The following is a 27,404-nucleotide window of genomic DNA, read 5'->3' as shown; positions in this document are numbered from 1 at the left end:
GAAGTATTTTCTCATCACCTTCTAGTTTCAGAGGAAATTCTAAAACCTTGTCTCATTTAAATATGGATGTTTATGTAGGAGAGTTGGGTACTTGAGTAGCAGAATGAGACAGGCACTGGTTTGAGAGAATGCTGGGATTATATAAACCATGAGATTTGACAGACTGAGTTCAGGTCTTAGTAAAGGGATCAAGGACAATAATAATATTTAGATGTTGATGTTTCGATCGGGCTCAAGGTAAGGTAGTTGTCAGACCAGTATTCATAGACCCTAGACACCAAAGGATTTAAAGTGAACTTCAGAGAAATTAAAAAAAATAAAGAGCATAAACATACAAATTAATAGTACAACCACAAGAATAACTGAGCTACTTAAATTTTTGCTCTTCTTAGTTATCACCAAGACAATAGGGTTGTAGACTTTTTATGTATTTAGAATTAATCTTGCCATTAATGTGGTCGCTGAGAAATCACATAGGCAGTCTTGGTTGCAGCAAAAATCGTTTCAGCACTTTCGTTTTCAGGTGAGAAGTCTATGCTGTCATTTGCTGTGACATATTGACCATTTTAGTCAACTTCTATTAATCACAGCCTTGAGAATTTAGTGTTTTTGATGGTATTATGTCATTTAACAGTTTGCATTATTTTTCCTCCATCACTCTTCTCTCATCCTCTCTCTTTTTTTTGAGACAGAGTTTCTCTCTTGTTTCCCAGGCTGGAGTGCAATGGCGCGATCTCGGCTCACCGCAACCTCCACCTTCCGGGTTCAAGCAATTCTCCTGCCTCAGCCTCCCAAGTAGCTGGGATTACAGGCATGCGCTACCATGCCCGGCTAATTTTTTTGTACTTTTGGTAGAGATGGGGTTTCTCCATGTTGGTCAGGCTGGTCTCGAACTCCTGACCTCAGGTGATCCGCCCCCCCCTTGGCCTCCCAAAGTTCTGAGATTACAGGCGTGAGCCACCGCGCCGACCTGCGTTCTCTCTTTTTAGGCCATGTTTATTCAAGTATAATTTATATACAGTAAAATTTATCCTTTTTTAAGTTGGCCTGTTCTTTTAATTCTGACAAAGGCATAGTTATGTAATACCAACATGATTGGGGCATAGAACATTTCCATCATTCCAAAAAATTTTCTCATGCCCTTTTGCAGTCAGTTTCATTTCCCTACCCGCAAGCCCTAGTAGTCCCTGATCTCTCTATTCCTATAGATTTATCTTTTCCAGAAAGTACTATAAGTGGAATCATATATTGTATAGCTGTTTGAGTCTGAATTATTGCACTTACCATAACATACTTGAGATCTATCCATGTTGTTGCTTGTGTCAGTAAGTAGTTCATTCCTTTTTATTGCTCAGTAGTATCCCATTGTGTGGACCTACCACAATTTGTTCATCCATGACCCAGCTGAAGAACATTTGTTTCCAGTTTTTTGATGAATTTAAGTAAAACTATTAGAACATTCACCTACAGGATATTTTTAATTTTGTGGCATACATTTTCATTCTTATTTATTTTATTTATTTATTTTTAAAGATGGGGTATTGCTATGTTACCCAGGCTGGTCTTTAATTCCTGGACTCAAGCTGTCCTCCTGCCTCAGCCTCCCAAATTGCTGGTTTAACAGATCTGAACCTCTTTTTTCTTATATAAATTTCTGAAGCTGAAGTGGGATTCCTGAGTTGTATGATAAGTGTATATTTAACTTCATAAGAAACTGCCAAATTGCTTTTTTCAAAATGACTGTACTCTTTTGCATGTCTAGTAACAGTGTATAAGAGTTGTGCTACTTCTTGTTAGTACTTAATAAAGTAAATTTTTGTTATTTAAACAATTTTTGACCATTCTAATAGGTGTTTAGTGGATTCTCATTGTGGTTTTAATTTATATTTTCTTAATTATTAATAATGTTGAGGATCTTTTCGAGGGATTATTATTTACAGTACTTTTTTTTGTTTGTTTTTGAGATGGAGTCTCTCTCTGTTGCCCAGGCTGGAGTGCAATGGTGCGATCTCGGCTCACTTGCAACCTCTGCCTCCCAGGTTCAAGCGATTCGCCTGCCTCAGCCTCCTGAGTAGCTGGGACTACAGGCATGTGCCACCACCCCAGCTAATTTTGTAATTTAATAGAAATGGGGTTTTACCATGTTGGTCAGGCTAGCCTCGAACTCCTGACCTCCGGTGATCCGCCCGCCTTCGCCTCCCAAAGTGCTGGGATTACAGGCCTGAGCCATTGCGCCCAGTGAGATTTTAATTTTGATAAATCCAAATGATTAATTTTTTTTTGTATATGCTTTTTGTGTCCTATCCTAAGAAATTGTTGCCTAACCCAAGGTCACAGAGATTATTTTCTTTGTTTTCTTTTGGAAGTTGTATTGTTTTAAGTTATATTTAGATCTGTGATTCATTTTGAGTTAGCTTTTGTATATTGAACAGTGTATGGATTGAGGTTTTCTTTTTCTTTTGGCAGTCGAATGTTCAGTTATTCTGGTACAAGTTGAGCATCCCAGATTAAAAAATCTGAAATCTCAAATGCTTTGAAATCTGAAACTTTTTTTTTTTTAAATACTTTAAATTCTAGGGTACATGTACACAACATGCAGGTTTGTTACATATGTATACATGTGCCATGTTGGTGTGCTGTACCCATTAACTCATCATTTACATTAGGTGTATCTCCTAATGCTATCCCTCCCCACTCCCCCCTCCCCACAATAGGCCTCAGTGTGTGATGTTCCCCTTCCTGTGTCCAAGTGATCTCACTGTTCAATTCCCACCTATGAGTGAGAACATGCGGTGTTTGGTTTTCTGTTCTTGCGATAGTTTGCTGAGAATGATGGTTTCCAGCTGCATCCATGTCCCTACAAAGGACACGAACTCATCTTTTTTTATGGCTGCATAGTATTCCATGGTGTATATGTGCCACACTTTTTGATTGCCAACTTGATGCTCAAAGGAAATACTCGTTGAAGCATTTTGGGTTTTGAATTTTCTGATTTGGGATGCTCAACTGGTATATTGCAGATATTCAAAAATTTGAAACACTTCTGGCCCCAAGCATTTTGGATAAGAGGATACTCCAGACAAGGGATACGTAGTCTCTTTCTTGTACAGATCTTTCATCATATTAGGGGGAAAGAGCAGCCCCAGTAGTTTTAAACAAGAGACACTTCGTATCTCTTTTACAAAGTACTCTTATCCAGCGTATTGAAGTCTTTCTGCCTGGTTTTTAGTTAATATTTTGTCATGTAATTGGTTAAAAATTTAAGGCTTTATTCTTACTAAGACAAGAAAAATCTAGGTCACTGGAATTTCTTAGTGAAATTAAAATGGCACTTGGGCCTTTTTTCCTCACCCTCCAATGGGTTACTCTTTAACCTTCAGTTTGGCAGGGGTTATGGTTATTTTTAGAATATGAGCAGTGGAGCTAATCTAATTAAACTCTTCCAACTACCTGGGACAGTGAGCTTATCAGCTTTTCCAACCTCAGTGAGATTAGCTTTGGACTAGATTTTACGTGAAAGTTGATCAAAGTAAAAATAGTGGATTTGTTGGAAATATAGTGAAAAGTGAAGAAGATAGTTTGGATTTGGGTCAAATATGTTCTCTGCAGACCTCAGTTTATAAAGTTAAAACTGTATTTTTTGGTGATGGAAAAGATTTTTTATTGTTTAATGTTTTGGAGACTGCGTCTTGCTCTGTTGTCCAGGCTGGAGAGATGTGGTGTAATCACAGCTCACTGCAGCCTCAACTTCTGTGGCTCATGTCATCCTTCCAACTCAGCCCCGCCCCGAGTAGCTGAGACTACAGGCATATGCCTGACTGATTTTTTTCTTTTTTGTAGTGATGGGGGTCTTCTTATGTTGCCCAGGCTGGTCTCCAACTCCTGCCTTGACCTCCCAATGTGCTGGGATTACAGACATGAGCTGCCGTGCCTGACTAGAAAAGATTTTTCAGTAGCTCCTATACTTGACACCTAGGGCACAGCATCTCTGCCTCCTTGATTAATTGATTGAGACAGGGGTCTCATAGTTCTGCCCGGGCTGGTCTTGAATTCCTGAGCTCAAGCAGTCCTTTCTCAGCCTTCTGAGTAGCTGTGATTACAGGTGCATGCCACACCTTTGAACGTCAGGTTCATGCTCAAAGTTTTCACTGATAGAGGTTCATAATCAAAGTTTGGAGACCACTGCTCTAGAGTATCCTTCTGCAGAAATTTTGACATTTAATTCTACTTACCTTTGTCATCTGTGCACATGTATTTTCTAGAGCAATTATGAGTCAAAAGTTCAGGCAGTCTGGACTCCTGTGGGAGTTGATACTTGGTTTTAAGAGAGGTTCTCTGGAGCTGCTTTTTAATTCTCTGGGAGTGGATAATGGTGGGGTGAAACATATGGTAAAGAGTTTTGATTATGGAGGTGGGAAAACAGCAAATCTGTTCTTCGTGTTACACTGGTCTGCGTATTACCTTTGTTTTTAATGTGTTTCTTTGTTTGTTTATTTTTGTTTTCTTTGAGATGGAGTTTTACTCTTGTTGCCCAGGCTGGAGTGCAATGGCGCAGTCTCGGCTCACTGCAACCTCCGCCTCCCAGGTTCAAGTGATTCTCCTGCCTCACCCTCCTTAGTAGCTGGGATTACAGGCATGTGCCACCACGCCTGGCTAATTTTGTAGTTTTGGTAGAGACGGAGTTTCTCCATGTTGGTCAGGCTCGTCTAGAGCTCCTGACCTCAGGTGATCCGCCCTCCTTGGCCTCCCAAAGTGATGGATTAATCTTAACAAAGTAGTGCATTTTCCCCACTTGATAGGAATTGATACACTTTTAAATTCTAGATGGAGAAGATAGGCTCCTATGCTAAAGAATATAAACAGGACTATTGAGAGGGAAAAACAAATGCTGTGTGAGGAATGCTATACAAAACTGTCTACCTCAAAAACAAAATGCAATGCAAACAGCTTCTCACTATTTTTCTTTATGTTGCTTCACATATCTGTTTTTTGTTGGCGTTGTCTTTCATCATCACCCTTCCAGGTGTCCTTTCCTGAAATTCAGTCAGCTTCAGCCCCACTCTTGCAGTATTTCTGTTCCCACCTTGACCTATTATGAACAATCTTTGGGCTGCTGTCTCTTGACAGAGGATACTTTTAATGAAGCAGCTTAGATTTCTGTAGAGGGTAGCAGGGAAAAGGATAAGGATGAGGCTGATTCTGGAATAATTGTCATGGGAATGAAAGGGCTGTTGAAAGATTAGAGGCCAGGGTGCCTGGGTACAAGGACTGGGGTAATAATTATACTTTGTCTTTTACCAGTGACTTTTGTCCAAGTTACTGAAAGGGCTTAACAAAATTCTGATCTGAATAATATTATTCTTTGCTCTTTGGAATTTACTGGAGGTGGCAGTGAGGCTCTGAAAAAAATATGTTTTATAGTGGCATGAAAGGAAATGAGTTAGATACCCTGATTCTAAGAAAGACGAGTCTAGTGAAAGCTGATGCTGTTAGGTGAAACAGTGTTTGCCATTATTATATGAAATGGGATGAGATGGTTTAATGGAAATGTTGCCCTTTTCTTCCCCACCTTTGTCTTTGTGCTTAGAGACTCTGACTGTTAGTCTAAGAGAAACGAAACAACTTAAGGTTCTTTCCTAGGGATAGGGTGCTCCTGATTTCTAGTTTCAGCTCTATAATCCTTAGTATCTGTGCCTTTAATAAGTTTGAAGTCAGTTGGGCCGGGCGTGGTGGCTCACACCTGTAATCCCAGAACTTTGGGAGGCTGAGGCGGGCGGATCACAAGGTCAGGAGATCGAGACCATCCTGCCTAACACAGTGAAACCCCATCTCTACTAAAAATACAAAAAAATTCGCCGGGCGTGGTGACGGGTGCCTGTAGTCCCAGCTACTCGGGAGGCTGAGGCAGGAGAATGGTGTGAACCCGGGAGGCGGAGCTTGCAGTGAGCCAAGATTGTACTACTGCACTCCAGCCTGGGTGACAGAGTGAGACTTTGTCTCAAAAAAAAAAAAAAAAAAAGAAATAATAGGTTTGAAGTTAGGCATCTGAGTGAATAGAGAGAGAAAGTTCAATCTCTTCCCCCACGAGCTTGATTTCTTCTATCTGTTGATTTGTGTTTAAAATGATATTCAGAATCTGACTCACCTCTTCATGTTGTGAAAACAAGTGTTGTACGGAGTTTGAGGATACATATGTCACTTATTTACGTGGGAAGATTCTTGCCTAGGGGGCAGTGCTGAAGTTAGCTTTATGTATTGAGACTCTTGGCTTACAGTACCTGTCATTTGATATGCGCCTGCTGTTCCAGGTTTTTAGTTCCCACTTTCTCATCTGAAAAATCACTGCCAGTTACTGAGTGAGTGAAGTAAAGAGATGGCACTTGACCTCCCCCAAAATATGTCATTATATGGAATTTAAACATAGGGAAGAAAAAATTTCTGGTGTGCTTTTCACAAGCTGAGAAGCTGTGTTAAGCATGCATACACAAATCATTTTTATAAAAATGATAAAACCTGTACATTGTTAAATCTTGTCCCTATTGTCTTCTTTCCCAAGTGGTTTCTTAATTGTTTTGGTTTCTTCCTCTCCCAAACCCAGGCTGGCTACAGCAAACATCATTCAAGATGTCCAGCAAAGGGAGCAGCACAGATGGCAGAACAGACTTAGCTAATGGTAAGGGGCCAAAATGAAGGTGAAGCTATTTTTACTATCAACTGAGGTTCTCCTCCTCCCTGCAAGATAGAGTGGAGGCCTGGATTTTAGTGGAGGGAGGGAAACTTTGCTGTATTGTTCTGAGTATAGGAAACTACACAGGAAACACCTTGGACTATATTGTGCTTTTGCTTCTTCTCATTTTGTCTGATCATTTTCAAAAGATCAATAATAGAGCTCTACTTCTAAGAGGTCAAGTGGTTTGGAGTTGTATAAAGCTATAAGGATGGGGAGAACCTAGGAAATGCTGTTAATAAAGGAAAAAAATAAAATCCCATGACTTGTAGGAACAAGGGCATTTTAGGGAAGATGAGCTTCCCCAGTTATATTGAGAGGCCCTTTTCCACAGTAAGTAGTAGTTTGATAGAGAAATTACATGGCTGGGCATCGTGGCTCATGCCTATAATCTCAGCACTTTGGGAGGCTGAGGCAGGCAGATCGCTTGAGCCCAGGAGTTTGAGACCAACCTGGGCAACATAGCGAGACCCCATCTTTTTTTAAAAAAAGGTGATTTCATAAGGGATGAAGTTAGAACCCAACTAGGAGTGGGACATCTTTCCCCTCCTTATTTCCTTCCCTTCCCCTTCCTTCCTTCCTTTCCCTCCTTCTTTTCAGGACCAGTGCTGCCAAGTGTCAAATCACTGGCTTTAGGGCAGATTTGAAGGCAGAATATAAAAATTCTAATACAGTATAACTACCACCTGGGTTATTTAACCAGTGTTTCACCTCTGAGCCAACTTTTAAACTGGAGAAGCTGCCTTTAAATGGATATAGTTGGGCAGTACAGAGTCCAGCATTCCTTAGCACCTTGAAGGTCAGGATAACAGGCTAAATTCTAGTTGATGTGATTGGAGGAAGGATAGGTGAGATTTTCAACATGCTTTTTCATTGCTCCATATGTTCTTATCATTGCCATTCATTCATCTTTTGTAAAGGAAAGTGCTTCATATTTTTCACTGGATTTAGTTGAAAGGCACAGGGTTCTAGAGGAGTTAAAGTATACTGTTGATTTGGAGCTAGGTCAGGGATTGGCAAACTATAAATTGCAGGCCAAATCCAGCCTGCCACTTGTTTTTGTAAAGTTTTAATGGAATACAGTCATGCCTGTTCATTTATGTAGTGTCTATGCGTCGCTTTTGTTCTACATACTGGAGTTGAGTAGTTGTGGTGGAGCCCCATATGGTCTGCAAAGCCTGAAGTTTTTACTCTCTGGCCCTTTACAGAAAAAATTTGCAAACCCCTACTCTAGATCTTGGTGATTTACTGTTGGGGCCTTTTTGATGAGCTTGTGATACCTAAGGCCTCCAAAGTTGTCTATATTTGTTACTTATAATTTTAGCAATAAACACTAGATGTTTTGGTGTTTTATTTTTTCTTTTATTTTTTCTTTTCTACAGACCTGTTAGGTGTGTTTCAGTTCCTGCTCACCACTCCCAAGCTCAAGCCCAGTTGCATTTCAAGAAATTGTAACTGCTAAACTTTCGTAGCATATATAACCGGCTCAGCACATGTGGTTCTTGGGTTTAAATTTCTGTACTTTGTAACTTTTTCTTCCAGCCCCTAGCCCAGTTGTTTTATACTGTGCTCTTCGTTGAGGCTTTTTTTTTTTTTGAGTCAGAGTTTTTGCTCTTATTACCCAAGCTGGAGTGCAATGGTGCAATCTCAGTTTACTGCAACCTCCGCCTCCCAGGTTCAAGCGATTCTCCTGCCTCAGCCTCCCAAGTAGCTGGGATTACAGGCGCATGCCACCACGCCCGGCTAATTTTTTGTATTTTTAGTAGAAATGGGGGTTTCACCATGTTAGCCAGGCTGATCTCAAACTCCTGACCTCAGGTGATCCACCCACCTTGGCCTCCCAAAGCATTGGGATTACAGGCGTGAGCCGCTGCACCCACCCTGCAAGAACTGTTTATGTCTCCTGGCCTTCTGTTACTGCTTGAATCAAAGCACTTGTATTGTTGATCTTTTTTCAGTATTGGGTTTTGCCTAAGAGTACATTGAAAAGGATTTCCATTGCTTCAGAGATCTTCACAAATTACTGCTCTAATCCACATGACTAGGCAGTAGGGTGCTCCACCTTTGAATCCTTAAACATCAGTGTGGTATTGGAGTTGAATAGCTCTCTCATACTAGAGTTAACGTTAAACATCAGTGTGGTATTGGAGTTGAATAGCTCATACTGGATGGTCTGCCTTTCCTGACAGCTTTTACTTCTGGCAGGATAAAATTTATAGCCATCTGAGGAAAGGAGGCCCATGAGCAGCATTTAAAATCTTTATTCTCCCCTTTTTTTCTTCAGACCTTGACTTAGGTTGGAAGTTGTGGTTGTATTGGCTCTAGAACATTCCTCAAGTGCTCATTGGAATTGACTTGGCTGGTGTGAGATAAGAGAATGCAATATGTAGTTACAGGAGATAAGATCGATGAAAGTGACCTTGTTATTTAACTACCAGCATAGCAGACCTAGAATATACTGAACTTTCTTTTTAGGCACCACTATAGTTGCCCAGCTTTTTCTCAATTTCATATATGCTTCCTAATAAAATTTTGTCCCAATAGAGAGACTAAAAATATGTGACTAAAAATTATATTAAAAAATTCAAGCTAATGGAAGTAAGTCAAAAATATATTTACTAGCAAAAGGTGAGCAAGAACCCACTCAAATGATCACAATTCCCACTTACCCCTTCAGCTTCCTTTCTTAGTGAATTTTAGAAACTTAGGGGAAGAAACTTAGGATTTAGGTGACAGGAGGTATAGTGGTACTTTCTTTTTTTTTTTTGAGACAGAGTCTTTGTCACCCAGGCTGGAGTGCAGTGGCGCGACCTTGGCTCACTACAAGCTCCGCCTGTCGGGTTCACGCCGTTCTCCTGCCTCAGCCTCCCAAGTAGCTGGGACTACAGACACCTGGCTAATTTTTTGTATTTTTTGTAGAGACGGGGTTTCACCCTGTTAGCCAGGATGGTCTCGATCTCCTGATCTTGTGATCCACGCGCCTTGGCCTCCCAGAGTGTTAGGATGGATTGCAGCTGTGAGCCACTGCACCCCGCCCAATACTTGCTTAAAGTAGAAAATGGTGCGACTCCACATCCATAAGTCAGTGATTTTTATCAACTAGTTTCCGTCTTTCACTAAAAAGATGGCTATGCTATCTCTTGGCTGGAGTTGGCTCTTCTTTTTATATTCTGTTTAATTATTTGCTATAACTTAATAAGTGCCCATCCAATATAACAGAGCCAATGGTAGATGTATCAGGCACACTTTTATACAATATGCCAATGTTTTGCCTCTTGAGAACTTAATGTAATCTTAGATTGTCCTTAGATTCTTTGCTTTTGTTGAAGTACTTTATGTGTTTGGATTTCATCTTAATCTTTCCAGTTTCTTGTCCTTTACAAGATTTCCCCTCAGAGGGTACTCTCTGTAATCATTTGTAATGAAAACACTTTGACCATAGTTCCATTTTTGGTCTTTTGATGTGATGATTTCTTAGACTAAGGTGGGAAGTCCTTCTGATCACTATCCTGTTTTCTTATTTTTCCCTCTCATCTACCCATTCCTCACTAACATGCAGGAAGCCTGTCTAGCAGTCCAGAAGAGATGTCTGGAGCTGAAGAGGGGAGGGAGACATCCTCAGGCATTGAAGTGGAGGCCTCAGACCTGAGTTTGAGTTTGACTGGGGATGATGGTGGCCCCAACCGCACCAGCACAGAAAGTCGAGGCACAGACACAGAGAGCTCAGGTGAAGATAAGGACTCTGACAGCATGGAGGACACTGGTCATTACTCCATTAATGATGAAAATAGAGTCCATGACCGCTCAGAGGAAGAGGAAGAGGAGGAAGAAGAGGAGGAAGAAGAGCAGCCTCGGCGCCGTGTACAGCGCAAGCGGGCTAACCGTGACCAGGACTCATCAGATGATGAGCGGGCCCTAGAGGACTGGGTGTCCTCAGAAACATCAGCTCTACCCCGACCTCGCTGGCAAGCCCTCCCTGCCCTTCGGGAGCGGGAGCTGGGTTCAAGTGCCCGCTTTGTCTATGAGGCCTGTGGGGCAAGAGTCTTTGTGCAGCGTTTCCGCCTACAGCATGGGCTTGAGGGCCATACTGGTTGTGTCAATACCCTGCACTTTAACCAGCGCGGCACCTGGCTGGCCAGTGGCAGCGATGACCTGAAGGTGGTGGTGTGGGATTGGGTGCGGCGGCAGCCAGTACTGGACTTTGAGAGTGGCCACAAAAGTAATGTGTTCCAGGTGAGGCAAGGGAGCATAATAGCAACTGAGAGAATCAGGCATGAGTTAGAGAAATCTGAACTGCAGCATGGAGTGGGAGCTGATAGTGAGTTATTCTAGGAATTAGGTATCGGAACATGACCCTACTTTGGCTCCCATAATAACCTGAATACACTGAAAGACTCTTGGCAACCTTAGATTCCTTGAGCATTATGGACTGTTGGAAGCCTTATAGATAGGGTGCATGCAGCTTATTAAATGTGTGCTGGTAGGAGGCAGTGTAGTATAAGCACAGGCTCTTGAGCCAAACTGCCTGAATTCAAATCCTAGCCCTTCTGCTTACTAGCTCAGTGATGTTGGGCAAGTTATTTTACCTTTGTCTTCAGTTTATCTGTAAAATGGGACTAATAACACATAGAGTTATGGGGATTGAATAACAATAGAAGCTAAGCAGTTAGAACTGTGGCTGGTACTTAATAAACATTTGATAAATATTAGCTTATACTGTTACTATTCTGTAAAGATTTTACTCCTTGGCCCCATCTACTATATTGGTACCAGCCATTTATCCTAAGGGTATTCTCCTTTCTTCCCTGACATTCCCCCTATTTTCCTTTTTCTTTGTGGCAAATTTATATTTGCTTTCTGAATCAAGGTAGATTTTCCTCCTCTATTCCTTTTCTCCCCTGCTAGGTACAGTCCTAGTTCACCTGAGCTCTTATGTGCCAGTTCAGTCTTCCAGAGCCAACTGAAATGCTCTCTTACATCAAAGGACGTTTTTTCTCTCCCTTTCCTTTAACTCCTGGAAGAAATTGGGCTTAGCCAGCTGTACAAGAGTAGGAAAGCTAAGTTTCCAGCTGTCATGTAAGAAAAGGGGGTAAGTTGAGGTCATCATCGTATTTTTCATTCTCAAGTTTACCTCTCTCATTTCTTTTGTGTGTCCTTGTTTTCATTCTTAACACCCCAGGCCAAGTTTCTTCCTAACAGTGGTGATTCCACTCTGGCCATGTGTGCCCGTGATGGGCAGGTTCGGGTAGCAGAACTGTCTGCTACACAGTGTTGCAAGAATACAAAACGTGTGGCCCAGCACAAAGGAGCGTCCCACAAGGTAAGTAAGACCTTGCTCCCAAGTTTGTGCAATCCAAATCCTCTGTGGTTCTCAGCCAAGGTTCTCCCTTATCTCTGCCCATTGTGTCACGTTTGTTGTGGTCACATGCCTCACCTCTTTCAGTCCTAAGATTTGTAGTTAAAGGAGCAAAAGCAGCCACTCTAAACTCCTAGGAAGGCAAGTATTTGAAAGATCCCTGGATCATGCACTTACAGTACTTGGCCCCTAAGCTAAGCCATAGCTGGTTTGGAGATCTTTGAGGTCTCCTGTGCCCTTTAAACCTTTTACGTTTATTCTGATTTTTTAGGGTATTTTGACAGTTTCAAGGTGCTAGTGGTTGATTCCTCATGTGTGAGAGCTTCAGCTTACCTGCTTAAACTCTGAGTTCACAAATAGCACTGTTTCTGGAAGCCCTATTTAAAGCTGAGAATATAGGCCAAATAATCATGGTGGCAGCTAGCAAGGAGTTAAGAGCTGCCAGTTTTAAGGTAGGCATGGCGGTGTTCTTTTGTGCCATGAAAAGAGTTTGGTACTCTCTTAGAAACCCTAAGCAAAAATGTAGGTGGACCTGGAGTATCCCTTTCTAGCCAAGACAGCCCAGGATATGTGAAAATTACCTATTTCTTTGATTCTTAAGTCTACTCTTAACCCACTAGATAACTAATTTTTAGATATAAGGAACTAAGATGTAAGGAATGAAGTTGGACACCATTTCTCTCTGCACCTAAGGGTATGGAATTGATTTTTTTCGAGAATGAACTGTTGCTGAATATGGTAGCTTATGCCTGTAATCCCAATACTTTGGGAGGCTGAGGTGGGAGGACTGCTTGAGGCCAGGAGTTTGAGACCAGCCTGAGCCATATAGCAAGACCCCATCTGTGGGAAAAAAAAAAGTGAAAAAATTAGCCAGGTATAGTGCCTTGTGCTTCTAGTCCCAGCTACTTGGGGGGCTGAGGTGGGAGGATCACTTAAACCCACAAGGTTGAGGCTTTAACGAGCCATGATCATGCCACTGCACTTCAGCCTGGGTGGCAAAATGAGACCCTGACTGGAGAAAAAGGAAATGAACTCTAATGGCTGATATTTTTCTTTGCTATCTCTGTTCATATCTCTTGGGGACTTAGTTGAAATAGCAAATCACCTGTCCTTTGACTTGTATAGAATAAACAAAGCTATAAATAATTCACATAGAATAAGAGTAAGTGGACTTAAATTATCTCCTTTCCTGGGATTTTATGACAAAAAGGTAGACATTTCTCTTTTTGGTACATTTTAAGTGCAGCCCTTCCTAAAGTTACAGGAATGAACTAGATGACCTCTAATTCTAATATTTAGAAACCTCATGTTTTTCCTTTTTCTTCTTCAGTTGGCTCTGGAACCAGACTCTCCCTGTACATTCTTATCTGCAGGTGAAGATGCAGTTGTTTTCACCATTGACCTGAGACAAGACCGCCCAGCTTCGTAAGTGTAGCAGTAGTATCATTATAGAACTGTATCTCTTAGCCTCGAACATATTCCATTATGTCTTGGTAATGCCTAACTCTGATTCATCAGAATAGTACCTTAGTGCCTATAGTTAAGAGGTAGTGTAAGGGGAATTCCTACCTGTCTTTCTCAGCAGTGAAATACTATTCAGTCTACCTTCATTTCTCAAACAGTTTACTTATTATATGTGGCCTTTAATAATTTGATGATCTTTTGCTCTTTATTCACTCAGATATCAATCATTTTACCCACAGAAAGCACATTATTCCACAAACTCATTTAGAGATAGGTCCTGTAAATTTTAAAATTTAAATTTTAATAAATTTTAAATTTAGTTATTTATAGAAACATACAAATATGATAAATTTTGGACAAAAATAGTAGCTGTAGTTGAGTTCTGTTTTATCACAGTTCATTTGTATGTGAATCTAAGACTTATAGGTAAATTTTGTTCCTTTTTAACTGGGTGATATCATAGAAAAAACACAGCATCTTGTTTGGATCCAGGCAGACCTAGGTCAAATCTCAACTCAGGCACTACTAGTTATGACTTATTGATAGATATCTAGATTGTTTATTGTTTATTGTCTTGTCTGTCTTAAAAATTATTACAGCAAATCTTTGTTGGGTGCAGTGGCTCATGTGTGTAACCCCAGCACTTTGGGAGGCTGAGCTGGGTGGATCACTTGAGGTCAGGAGTTCGAGACCAGCCTGGCCAACATGGCAAAACCTCATCTCTACTGAAAATACAAAAATTAGCCGTATGTGGTGGCACATGCCTGTAATCCCAGCTACTCAGGAGGCTGAGACAGGAGAATCCCTTGAGCCCAGGAGGTGGAGGTTGCAGTGAGCTGAGATCATGCCACTGCATTCCAGCCTGGGTGACAGAGCGAGACTGTCTCAAAAAAAAAAAAAAAAAAAAATAGATTATTGTAACATCTTATAGGTCAGTACCAGTATTGAGTAAGGGATGGCAATGATTTACATAGGACATAAGTAAAATATAAATTAATTTGGGGAATATAATGTGAAGACTGATTATTAGTAGTCTTTTATTTTTTGGAGAGATAAGTCCAGAAAAAGCTGTTGGGATAGTAGAAGAATTTCTACGACTACTTAAAAGATGGAAATGTTTTAGGTTTGGGGAAAAAATATGTTGCTTGTTTATGTAACCTTCAAGAGGACAAAGGTTGGGAGATTTATACTGGAAAGGAAACAAGTCTAAATGACAAGTGTTCTGCCTTCTAGTACTAGCTTTGTAGTTATCTAACTTTGAGGAAATCATTTAATCTTTTGAACTACACAATGTTTGTTATTTCCAGTTCTAAAGTTCCACGATTCTGTAATGGTAATGCAAGATTAGCAAGTTTTTCATAGGGAAGGGCAAAAAAGCAAAAAATGATAATAAGTTTATTTAATCTGCTGTGTTAAAGAGTTGTGAAACAGAATGAGATCTTATCCTGTGGATCAGGTTCAGAAGGAAACTTTCTCCCCATATACACTTTTGCCACCAGGAATTGAATCTGGTTCAAGTAATGAGTAGAGCAAATGACTTTGGCAGATTATTGAATTTGTAATGAAATTATTTAGGCAGAAAGTCTGGCTGCGAGTTAACCATGAATCTGAACATAAGCAATGATAGGATAGAATCTAAAGAGGGGAACAAGGAGAAAAGGAAGAGTAGAAGGAGACCCAAATCTAGATTTGAATAATAAAGACAGTGAGTCTTTAAAGTTTTTGTTATAAGGGTTAAAGTAGTGTTATAGGCTGGAATGGGGTAAAAAGCTGAACATCTGCTTAGTTAGAGGCTTTTTTTTTTTTTAGGTGGAGTCTCTGTCACTCAGGCTGGAGTGCAGTGGCATGATCTTGTCAGAGGCATTTTTGTGTGAAGTTGGCATAAGGGAGATTTTCTTTTGTATATATATGATGATAGCCAAGTCTCTGAAAGCTAATACAATTGACTAACATCTTAGGAAAAGAGTTTGATTTGAAATTGTGGATGTAATATTCCTTTAGCCAGTGCAAGCCAGTTTGAGGTATTCTTCAAAGAAATCCTTTGGTCTCACCTGTAATTATTTTTCCCTTTTTGCTGGGAAATACTTATTCATTAATTTTAAGGCAAAATTTGGTGAATTTGTTTCATGTTTCCTCTAATGTGAACATTTTTTCTTCCTATTGCCATGATAATCATTTTTATAGCAGCTCTGCATGTCACCTGCAGAGCTCAGGGTACTCTACATTTACCCATCAGGAGGGAGAAATGTTTGTTTTATGGGATTAAGTTGAGGCATAGAAAGATTGAGCTCTTCGTCAGGATTACATAACTGTGGAGCCAGTACTTCATAATCTATTCCTTAGTTTCTTCATTTTGCTTCCACATGATAAGTTTTGTGTTTGTTTGACCTTGTCCTTCTGAAATTTCAAATTGCTGAGAAAATGAGATGGTCCTGTGGGAAGGAGCAGCATCAGCTCCTACTTTCTTTCCCTGTCTAAAGCTCATATTAGAGCAGTCTCGTAGCTAGTTTTGTCCCTGAAGCTGTTATTCTTTTGACATATTTCCTGCCTTGTGTTTTTGAGGTGTGTGGGGAATACCATTAGGGGATGGAGGTTTCCCCTAATGACATTCATTTTCAGTGCCCTCTCTCTTTTTTTTTTTTTTAAAATTTTAAAATAAATAGAGACGGGAGCTCACTTTGTTGCCTAGGCTGGTCTTGAACTCCTGGGCTCAAACGATCCGCTCACCTCGGCTTTCCAAAGTGCTGGGATTATAGGCGTGAGCCAGTGCACCTGGTCCTCTGTATTCATTTAATGAAAAGGTGCAGAGATATTAAGTAAAATCTTTCCACTTTACCTAAAACAGTTCTAGGCTGAAGTGACTTTGGCTATGCAGAAAATATGCTAAAATCATTTCTTTACAAAGAAACTTGTTGTCATGGTTATATTTCTTTTTGTTTCCATAGCATCAGAAATAATTAAAACCTTAGACTTAAAAACAAAAGCTAAAGCCAACCCTCTTCCTATAGTTTCTTGAAGTCTTTCCTTTCCTGTAAATTTACCAATCTTCATTATGTCATGTTTGACTAATCGAATGCTTCGATCTGAGAAGAATATTCATCATGCTACCCTTAACCTGGAACAAATTTTGGCTGTTTTAGACAGATTCTTCTGGATTTCTTCAGTGAAAAATGTATGTTTTCAGTGTGCATGTTTTAAGCTGCGTTTTTTATTTTTTTGCTTTTTGAGACAGGGTCTCACTGTGTCACCTAAGCTGAAGTACAGTGGGAAGACCACGGCTCACTGCAGCCTCAACCTTCTGGGCTCAAGGAATCCTCACACCTCAGCCTCCTGAGTAGCTGGGACTATAGGTGCATGCCACCCCACTGGCTAATTTTTTATAACAATTTTTTTTTTTTTTGAGACAGTGTCTCCCTCTGCCACTCAGGCTGGAGTGCAGTGGCATGATCTTGGTCCACTGCAACCTCTGCCTCCCGGATTAAAGCAGTTCTTCTGCCTCACCCTCCCGAGTAGCTGGGATTACAGGTGCATGCCACCATGCCCGGCTAATTTTTGTATTTTTGGTAGAGGCGGAGTTTCACCATGTTGTCCAGGCTGGTCTTGAACCCCTGACCTTGTGATCCACCCGCCTCGGCTTCCCAAAGTGCTGGGATTACAGGGGTGAGCCACCACACTTGGCTTTTTATAATTTTTTTTATAGAGATGGGGTCTTGCTATGTTGCCCAGTGTGGTCTTGAGCTCCTAGCCTCGAGGGTTCCTCCCAAAGTGCTGGGATTATAGGCATGAGCCAATGCTTGGCTTAAGTTGGGTTTTAAGTGACTTTTTTTTTTTTTTTTTTTGAGACAGTCTTGCTCCGTTGCGCACGCTCGAGTACAGTGGCATGATCTCTGCTCACTGCAACCTCCACCTCCCAGCCTCAAGTGATTCTCCTCCCTCAGCCTCCTGAGTAGCTGGGATTCTCCTGAGTAGCTGGGATTACTGGCACACGCCACCACGCCTGGCTAATTTTTGTATTTTCAGTAGAGGTGGGGTCTTGCCATGTTGGCCAGGCTGGTCTCAAACTCCTGGCCTCATGTGACCCACCCTTCTCGGCCTCCCAAAGTGTTGGGATTACAGGCGTGAGCCACCATACCTGGCCTTAAGTTACATTTTAATGGAATCTGAGAGCGAGTCTCTGACCTTAAGGTCTTTTTTAGCCTACTGTTTCTGTGATTCTTCCACTTCTCCCTTTGTTCCCAGGTGATTGGGAAGATAAGATGTATTTATCAATAAAGGGTAGGAAAGTATCTGTAGTATTGTCTGATTAATGACTGGCTGTTATTGTGTTGGACTCCAGCTAAACTGAGGCTTCCTGAGGAGCGGTACATTCATATACCTTTAGTTTATACTTCTTAAGGAACACTAGAAAGTGACTTCACTACAGGTTTTTTTTCCCCAATCCCCAAAGTCCCATATAATACATGTGTGTGCTTTTTTCCTGTTGTTACGTACAAAACAAACAGACAAAACACAACACTTCTTTCTTTCCAAATGAGAATCTCTTTGATTACTTATTAGCCATGTTATTCTCTTGGCTCTCCTTTACCATGGCCATCTGGATCTTTTGGAGTATATAATTTTCTGTGCTTTTCTACTCTTAAAGGAAACTGGTGGTGACAAAAGAGAAAGAGAAGAAAGTGGGACTGTATACGATCTTTGTGAATCCTGCCAATACCCACCAGTTTGCAGTGGGTGGACGAGATCAGTTTGTAAGGTGAGTTTGTGGCTCTTTTGTGTCTTTGACAGTTTATAAGACTGATTACCCGGTGCTCCTTTATGGAGAGTTATGAATTTTCTAGGAATCCATTAACTATTATCTTGGATTTTTTACCATTTTCCAAAAATCTTACATGCCTTTGGAGATGTTCTGTTCTCTAATGTAACAGTCTCTGAGGGGTGACTTTACATATTTTAGAGATTATCAAATTTTGAAGTTAGATGATGGTCAGGTGCAGTGGCTCACACCTGTAATCTCAGCACTTTGGGAGGCGAGGCAGGTGGATCATCTAAGGTCAGGAGTTTGGGACCAGCCTGCCCAACATGGTGAAACTCTGTCTCTAAAAAAAAATACAAAAATTAGCCAGGCATGGTGGTGCATGCCTGTAGTCCCACCTACTCAGGAGGCTGAGGCAGGAGGATCACTTGAGCTCAGGAGTCAGAGGTTGCAATGAGCCAAAATTGTGCCACTGCACTCCAGCCTCAATGACAGAGCGAGAGTCTCTCTCAAAAAAGAAAAGAGAAGTTGTTAGATGAATTTACCAAGGTCCTTACATGGCAGCTGAGCCGTGAATTTAGGTTTACCAGCAGCTGCTGTATTAGTAAATAATCTTCTACCTTTTTCATATATAAATAAACATGCACTAGAAATTTTATTTTACTTTATTTATCCTCTTTTTTGAGATGGAGTCTCACTCTGTCACCCAGGCTGGAGTGCAGTGATGTGATCTCAGCTCACTGCAACTTCTGCCGCCCGGGTTCAAGTGATTCTCCTGTCTCAGCCTCCCGAGTAGCTGGGATTACAGGCACCTCTCACCGCGCCTGGCTAATTTTTGTAGTTTTTGGTAGAAACGGGGTTTTGCCATCTCGGCCAGGCTGGTCTTGAACGCCTTACCTTGTGATCCACCCACCTTGGCCTCCCAAAGGGATTACAGACGTGAGCCACCACACCCAGCCTAGAAATTTTAAATACTGGTTTTCAATTCAGAAATAGTTAGACTTGGGAGCACTTAATGTGAACTGAGGGTTTTTGGGCTCTCACTGTCCTGAGCTACCACTTTTTTTTATCCATAGTGATATCTTTGTTACCGTGAACACCTTTTGTTAACACTGGCTCTTGATACATGACCTAAGGAAAACAGACACTGGATTCAATCTCCATATGTATTAGTTAATTTCCTCTGACCCTTAGTAGTAAGCTGTATTCATCCCTATCCAGTTGGCCTATTTTAACTATGTTTCTTTGGGCTCATCAGTTAGAAAGGAGAGAGAGGGACAAGATCACTAGAAAAATGAGTGACTTTTTGCTTTCCTAATGGTAAGTGAAAAGCATCATCTTTTGAAATGAGAGCACATTTTATAGCTGTATTTCCAGATTCATTTTATCAGTAAGAATCATGGGGAATAGGGTACATTTTTAGAAAAGACATGAGAGATGACTTTGCCTTGTTCAGGAATCCTGGACAGAACCTTGTTTCTCTGTTCTTCCCCTATTCCCATGTCTTCAAAACTCATTTCCTCTAGTTACCAACAGTCCTCAAATGTGTAGCCATAGATTTTTTTTTTCTTTTTTTTTTTAGACAGAGTTTCGCTCTTGTTACCCCAAGCTGGAGTGCAATGACACAATCTCGGCTCACTGCAACCTCTACTTCCCGGGTTCAAGCAATTCTCTTGCCTCAGCCTCCCAAGTAGCCAGGATTACAGGCGTGCCACCACGCCTGGCTAAATTTTTGTATTTTTAGTAGAAACGGGGTTTCACCATGTTGGCCAGGCTGGTCTCGAACTCCTGACTTCAGGTGATCCACCCGCCTCGGCCTCCCAAAGTGCTGGGATTGCAGACGTGAGCTACTGTGCCCGGCTGATTTTTTTTTTTTTTAGATAAGAAGCTGTTGATCAAAAAGGATTGTACTTTTACACATTTTCAGTTGCTACCTCCTCCAAGTTGAGCATTCACTGAAATTTCGAGTTGGGAGTTCCTACTTAGAGCTCCAGGTTACTTGAAAAGTCTGTGTCTCTAACGAATTCCACCACTAGGACCAAGGTGTTTGGAGGGGAATGTAGGAATTTGCTGTATTGAGAACTGTAGTTCATATTGCCTTAACCCAAAGCTGATACTTTCCCAGGGTTAGAGTAGGACTTAAGAGTTTTAACATTTCAACACAAGGAGAAATACTCAAATCTTCTGTCTCTTATCAGCCTCAGTATCCTCTATTGGCCATTTACTTGGCAGAAGTTATATGAAGATTTTTGGGTTTTTTGAGACAGAGTCTCACTTTTTTGCCCAGGCTGGAGTGTAGTGGCTTGATCTCAGCTCACTGCAACCTCTGCCTCCCGGGTTCAAGTGATTCTCATGCCTCAGCCTCCCAAGTAGCTAGGATTACGGGCATGTGCCACCATGCCTGGCTATTTTTGTATTTTTAGTAAAGATACAGTTTCGCCATGTTGGCCAGGCTGGTCTCGAACTTCTGTTTTCAAGTGATCCACCCGCCTTGTTCTCTCAAAGTGCTGGGGTTATAGTTGTGAACCACCGTGCCTGGCTACATGAAGATTTTGAGGCACACTGATCCTACTTGAGCAGGTAGCCCTTTCAGCACTCCAGCTCTTCTCTGACATTAGGTTACACTCAACTTCTCTGGCACCTCTCCTCCGCAGCCAACTGAATGTTTTGAGGTTTCTCCTTTCTTACTCTTTCTTTGAAAGAACCCGAACAGCTCATCTTCTGGTATAAATTTGAAAACATTTTTGCTGAATGTTTTATATCATAACATCACTAACTTTCACTCCTAGCCTAAAGAAATTACTTCAAGGGAATACAGAGAAATAGCTTACTCATCCTCAAGGCTTTTGCATCATAAATACTGAATTTTGGTTTAGAGTTATTAAAAAGTATTTAAGGGAAGCTCTGGGGAAACATGCTTTTTGGCCTGTGGTCAAAAAAAAAAAAAGTAGGCAAGTAGAGGAGGTATAGGTATGAGTCCCTACTATACCTGCTAAGCTAAGCTAATTCCTGCTTAGCTTAGTTTTAAGAATTTATAGGAGTAAAGAAAAAGAGGATATATCAGATGAATTATTTAGTGGTAAATTTGGCAGTGTGATTGGCTGACATGAAAATTTATTGCTAAAGGATTAAGAATAGGCCCTGATTGATGAAGCACAGTCAGTAAATCATCTCTTCGCTTCCCAGTTATTAAGCCAAAATCAGCAACACTGAGAGAACATTAGATTAAAGGCAGGTACAGAAGACTTAGGGTAACAAGTTAGTGGGTGCCTGAAGGCATGTGGGAAGAGATGTGGTAAAGGTATGGAGAGGATGCTAAAACTATTCCTTATGTGACTTAAAATGTCAAGGGGCTTGGTGTGGTGGCTCATGACTATAAAACTAGAGTACTTTGGGAGGCCAAAGCTGGAGGATAGTTTGAGGTCAGGAGTTCAAGACCAACTTGGGCAATATAGCAAGACTGTGTCTCTACCAAAAAAAAAAAAATTAAAACATTTTAGTTTTTTAATTAATTAAATATCTCCAGGCGTGGTGGTATGCTCCTGTAGTCCCAACTGCTTGGGAGGCAGAGGTGGGAGGATCTCTTGAGCCCAGGAGTTTGAGGCTGCAGTGAGCTGTGATTACACCACTGCGCTCCATCCTGGATGACAGAGTGAGACCCTGTCTCAAAAAAAAAAAAAATAACTAAAAATAAAGTAAACTATCAAGGACCTATCATATGTTCAGAAAGTAGTAGGAAAGTTTGTATTAATCTTTCTATGCTTACTGTCTATCACAGGGCTTGACAAACTGTACTGCTTGTTTTTATAAATAAAGTTTTATTGGAGCACAGCCATGGCCTTCATTTTCATGTTGTTTATGACCACCTTCATGCTACATGGCAGAATTCAATAGTTATAGTAGAGATTAGATGGTTTGCCTCTTGACCAACTTAAAACATTTACTGTCTTGTCCTTTAAGAAAAAGTTTGCCAAACCTTGTTCTAGCATCATATGTAGAATATAGTAGGTTATTAATAAACACTTAGTTGGGGTGTAGTGGCTTATACCTGTAATCCCAGCGCTTTGGGAGGCCAAGGCAGGATAATCTTTTGAAGCCAGGAATTTGAGACCAAACTGGGCAGATGCTGTCTCCACCAAAAAATAAAAATATTAGCCCGGCATGGTGGTGTGTGCCTGTAGTCCCAGCTACTTGGTAGGTTGAGGCGGGAGGATCGTGTGAGCTGGGGATGTCAAGGCTTAAGTCATCAGTAACCTAACTGCCAAAGCCAACAAGATACTTTTCAAGTCTTTTTCTCTACTCTTGACATTATTACTCCTTCCCTGAAACACCTTCTCTCCTTGATGTCCAACCACTCCTCAGTGTTGTTCATGGGTGTGTCTTCCTTTCCTCACCCATTAAATGCTGATGTTCTTCAGCATCTCAGTCTTCAGCTCTCGTCTTGCTTTATACCAGGGAATTTTAACTTGAAGTACAAGTGTTATGTGAACCTCTAGAAAGTGTGCTTATGTGCATTTTTCTGGGGAGAAGGGACTAGAGTTTTCATTGTATTCTGAAAGAGGCCAGAGATTCTAAAGGAGGAAGGGAAAATCCTCTCTATATTTTCCCCTGGAGATCTAATTCCATTACCAGTGCTTTAACTACCACCTATACACGGATATATGACTTACATCTGTGTCTGCAGACACACACTTATTCTGAGCTCTAGACTTATACCTACTTGACAAATGGATATAATTAACTGATGACTTCAGTCAGAAAGTCTCAGTGGTGAGTTGAGGACCAAAACCAGATTAGGATGGACTGAGAAGTGAATAGGAAATAAGGAAGTGGAAATATTGAATTGATCGTTCTTTTACAGTGTGACTGTAAGGGGAAGGAGAAAAAAAGCAATAGTAGGAAAGGACAGTCAGTAGAAGGATTTTTAGAAAGTGGCCAACTGGTGATGAGGAAGAGGTTGAGAAATTAGATAATCATCAAACAAGGTCCCTGGAAGGATGAAATGAAGAGCATTTGTCAAAAGATTGACCCTGAGATTGGAGGAGACTGGGTGAGGACAGATACTAGTAGATCTGTCTTGTTCCTCACTGTAATTTTAGCACCTAGCATAATATTTGACACATAATATGTGTATCCTAAATATTTGAGTTTAAAGCTTGGATTAGAGAGAGGAAGGAAAGTGAAGGTGTAGTGTGCTTGATAAGAATGTGGAAAGGAGAGGGAGTCTTGAGCATATGGGTGGTAGTTTTTAATAAGTATTGTGGGGTATGAGAGGGAGAACAGGCCAAATAAAGTTTCAAGGAGTGATTACGGACCCACTGACTTACATTAAGCGTGGTTTCTGCCCGTGAGTAACCCTTTTCTGTAGGTAATGTACACATAAAAAGCTCCATACTAATGTTAGTTGTTTCAGTGAAAATTATCAGTATGTGATATAACACTTGAGGAGAGAGATAAACAACTTCAAACTGACAGAATTGAGGATTGCCACTTAAAATGGGAAGTACGTGGATGAAGGATTTAGGGTCTGATGCTAGGTGTGGTGGCCCATCCCTGTAATCTCAGCACTTTGGGAGGTCAAGCCAGGCAGATCACTTGAGGCCAGGAGTTCAAGACCAGCCAGGCCAACATGATGAAACTCTGTCTCTACTAAAATACAAAAATTAGCCGGGAGTGGTGGTGTGTACCCGTAGTCCCAGCTACTTAGGAGGCTGAGGCAAGAGAATCGCTTGAACCCACAAGGCAGAGGTTGCAGTGAGCCGGGATCATGCCACTGCACTACAGCCTAGGTGACAGAGCAGGACCCAGTCTCAAACAAACAAAACAAAGACTTGGGAAATGGATTGGAAAAGGGATGCCCTTTAAGAAGAGCACAAGCCAGGACTTGGTTTAGAAAATGTTGTTTATTTTCATCCAGCTGGCAGTTTCCTGCCACTATATCAAATTGCAGCTCGTTAAGGGATTTGTTTGTAAATTTTTACATTTTCATTGCTTTCCAATTATAGGATTTATGACCAGAGGAAAATTGATGAGAATGAGAACAATGGAGTACTCAAGAAGTTCTGTCCTCATCACCTGGTAAGATTCATGAAGGGCCAGTTGCTCCAGGCTTCCCTGACTCAACCCCAAGGCTGCACCTGAACTTGTTGGTATGGTGGGAAGAGCTTGGACTTTCAAGTCAGTCATCTGGATTTGATTCCTGGCTTTACCACTTACCAGCCTTGTGATCTTGGCAGTCACTTCACTTCTGATAGGCTCAGTTTTTTTAATCGACAAAATAGAAATAAAAATAACTGCCTTGCACCTTGATGGTGAGGCCTAATGAGACAGTGTACATAAAATGGCTAGCACACAGATGGCAACCAAGAGAAAGCCCCAAGATGCTACCCCCTGAGGTGGTCATGTTTCATCAGTTGTACTCTTGTCTCTGTCTGTCTTTCTCAAATCTCTGGGAGAAGATATAGGGGAGTTTGAAGGAAAAGCTGTTTCCTGAAGATGGTATAACAAATGGGGGGGTGGGGCATCAGTCAGTATCTGCTCCTTATTGCAGGTGAACAGTGAGTCCAAAGCAAACATCACCTGTCTTGTGTACAGCCACGACGGCACAGGTACGTGAGCAGGGCCCAGCTCCTAGGCTGGCATGCCCCCTCTGTCTAGGGAGCTGCTGAGCCAGTGAGGCATGTGCCCTCCGGTGCTCACCACTGTGCTATAGCTCCAAGTAGAGCAGCTGGGGAGTAACTGCTGATGGTGAGCACATAGCGGGAGGATACAGCAGATGACCCTTGGAAATGCCAGGTACCATTTGCAGAATGCTGCAGATGATATTTGGCAGGGCCTGTCCTGAAGCCCAGGTTGCTTGCCTGAGCAGGTTCTTATGCCTTTGACTCATTCCTGAGTTAATGGGTATGATCTTTTTGAGCATTCTGCTGCCCCTGGGTTGGCAGTGTGTTCCTAGTCTACCCTGTACAGTCGGACTTGCCTGGTGTTCCAAATAAGATGGGTGCTACACCTGGGTATTTGGAGGGGGCACTACTGGCAAGAAGCCCCACCCCAACCCCCAACTCCTGGTCCCTGATTTTTTCAGCCTTTGCCTTCACTGCTATGTTCTTGTTCTTGGCAGAGCTCCTGGCCAGTTACAATGATGAAGACATTTACCTCTTCAACTCCTCTCACAGTGATGGGGCCCAGTATGTTAAGAGATACAAGGGCCACAGAAATAATGCCACAGGTGAGACTGTCTTCCTAGGTTTCTGTAGCCCAAGCCTGTTGGCTTTGGAGAACCACAGTGTCTTGCTCAGGTTATAGAAATAGAAACTACCGGCCGGGCGCGGTGGCTCAAGCCTGTAATCCCAGCACTTTGGGAGGCCGAGACGGGCGGATCACGAGGTCAGGAGATCGAGACCATCCTGTCTAACACGGTGAAACCCCGTCTCTACTAAAAATACAAGAAAATTAGCTGGGCGAGGTGGCGGGCGCCTGTAGTCCCAGCTACTCGGGAGGCTGAGGCAGGAGAATGGCGTGAACCCGGGGAGGTGGAGCTTACAGTGAGCCGAGATCGCGCCACTGCACTCCAACCTGGGGCACAGAGCAAGACTCCGTCTCAAAAAAAAAAAAAAAAAAAAGAAATAGAAACTACCTGCCTGTGTTGCCATGGGCACTGAGCGATTATCCTGAATTGGGCTGGAGTTTTCATGTTTTCTCCACTATGCTAGAGGGGAATGCACTCAAGAGCATCTCTTGCCACTCCAATAATGTTGCTTCTAATTGGTTTGGACATAAGGAGACTAGACTGTTATTTTAAGATTTCAGGTAACTTCAAAATAAGCACAAATGTCTTAGGGAGTCAGGGAAAGCCCTGTTTAGTCAGTGGTCCTGAATTGCTTAAAATAGGGAGTGACCTTACACCTCTAGGAGGAGGAGTAAACTATTCTTTTAGATGAGGCAGAAGAGGAGGAATGGTGGTAGTAACTAGCCCGAGATTGGCCTGTTTTGTTCCTTTGGGGCACATTGAAATCACCTGATGTGTTGTGTTTTGTTTTGTTTTGTTTTGTTTTGTGTTGATGAGACAGGATCTCACTCTGTTGTCCAGGCTGGAGTGCAGTGATGCAATTATGGCTCACTGCAGCCTCGACCTCCCAGGCTCAGGTGATCTTCCCACTTCAGCCTCCTGAGTAGCTGGGACTACAGGTGCATGCCTCTACACCTGGCTAATTTTTGTATTTTTTGTGGAGTTGGGGTTTCACCGTGTTGCCCAGGCTGGTCTCTAACTCCTGGGCTCAAGTGATCCGCCTGCCTTGACTTCTCAAAGTGCTGGGCATGAGCCACCAATCCCAATCCTGATGTTCTTTTAAAAATAAGTTTGGCCTTAACCCTATATATTCTGATTTAGTAGGGATGGGATGGAACTTGAGCACTGAGATTTTTAAAAACTACCCACATGATTCTAATGTCCAGAAAAGTTGAGGAATCATTACTCTGTTGTTACGACTCCTAACAGATACCTGTCATGATTTTGTCTTGGAGACAGCAGTTCCTTTTAGTTTTTTTCCTGAGCTGGTAAGAAGGGAGGGAAAAATCTGTTCTTGGATCTCAGTACACAGGCAGATAAAGGAAGGGTGCCAGTCTCATGGCCAATATTGTACTGACCATAGTCATTGGAACTCTTGGCTGCTTTTACTGATTCTGGAGAGTGGAACCCTGTTAATGGTAGCAAGCACAGATGACTTGCTTCTTGAGGCAGTTGTGGCCTTCATCAGTCTCAGATCAACTGATGACCCCAAAAATATTGACAAAGTACCAATGAAGCCCACATATCAAAGATAATCCTAGGCCATAAGACAGTACTGCCTAAGAGTGGACACAGCTGGGACGAATCAGGATGGGACAGGTAAGGGATTAGAGAGGCCTGTGGTTGCTTGCTAGGGTATAAACTTAGAGACTGAGGCTGCTGCTAAAGGATTGCAGATTCCTCTGCCCTAAGGAGCGAGCTCTTTGGGAGAATATAAATCATCTCTGGGACTGTTGTGATTCTTATAACTATCTGTTAAACATGCATAATCTCTTGATGTGTTTTGAGAAAATGAAAATAATTATTTGGCCCTCAG

At 41.8% G+C, this 27,404-nt stretch overlaps 1 protein-coding gene across 12 annotated transcripts in view; it reads left to right on the top strand.

Annotated features, from left to right (window-relative positions):
• Window positions 1-27,404, top strand: part of DCAF8 (DDB1 and CUL4 associated factor 8) — a 46,837-nt gene that overhangs the window by 12,282 nt on the left and 7,151 nt on the right. For 10 of the 12 annotated variants that reach the window (XR_007719305.1, XM_050757751.1, XM_050757741.1 and 7 more), the window contains 8 exons: window positions 6,599-6,673; window positions 10,287-10,960; window positions 11,907-12,047; window positions 13,414-13,508; window positions 18,190-18,300; window positions 24,306-24,378; window positions 24,851-24,908; window positions 25,421-25,528. Coding sequence is in view for 11 of the 12 variants with exons in the window: in XM_050757751.1 (XP_050613708.1) it covers window positions 6,625-6,673; window positions 10,287-10,960; window positions 11,907-12,047; window positions 13,414-13,508; window positions 18,190-18,300; window positions 24,306-24,378; window positions 24,851-24,908; window positions 25,421-25,528 (1,309 nt within the window). In the remaining variant the exon portion in view is untranslated. The remainder of the gene's footprint in view (window positions 1-6,598; window positions 6,674-10,286; window positions 10,961-11,906; window positions 12,048-13,413; window positions 13,509-18,189; window positions 18,301-24,305; window positions 24,379-24,850; window positions 24,909-25,420; window positions 25,529-27,404) is intronic. The other 2 variants (XM_050757721.1, XM_050757712.1) reach the window with 1 other exon arrangement.

Source organism: Macaca thibetana, chromosome 1 (genome assembly GCF_024542745.1).
Source record: "Macaca thibetana thibetana isolate TM-01 chromosome 1, ASM2454274v1, whole genome shotgun sequence".
Classification (NCBI taxonomy): domain Eukaryota; kingdom Metazoa; phylum Chordata; class Mammalia; order Primates; family Cercopithecidae; genus Macaca; species Macaca thibetana.
Note: the sequence above shows the minus strand (reverse complement) of the source record. Positions and strands in the feature narration are given on the sequence as shown.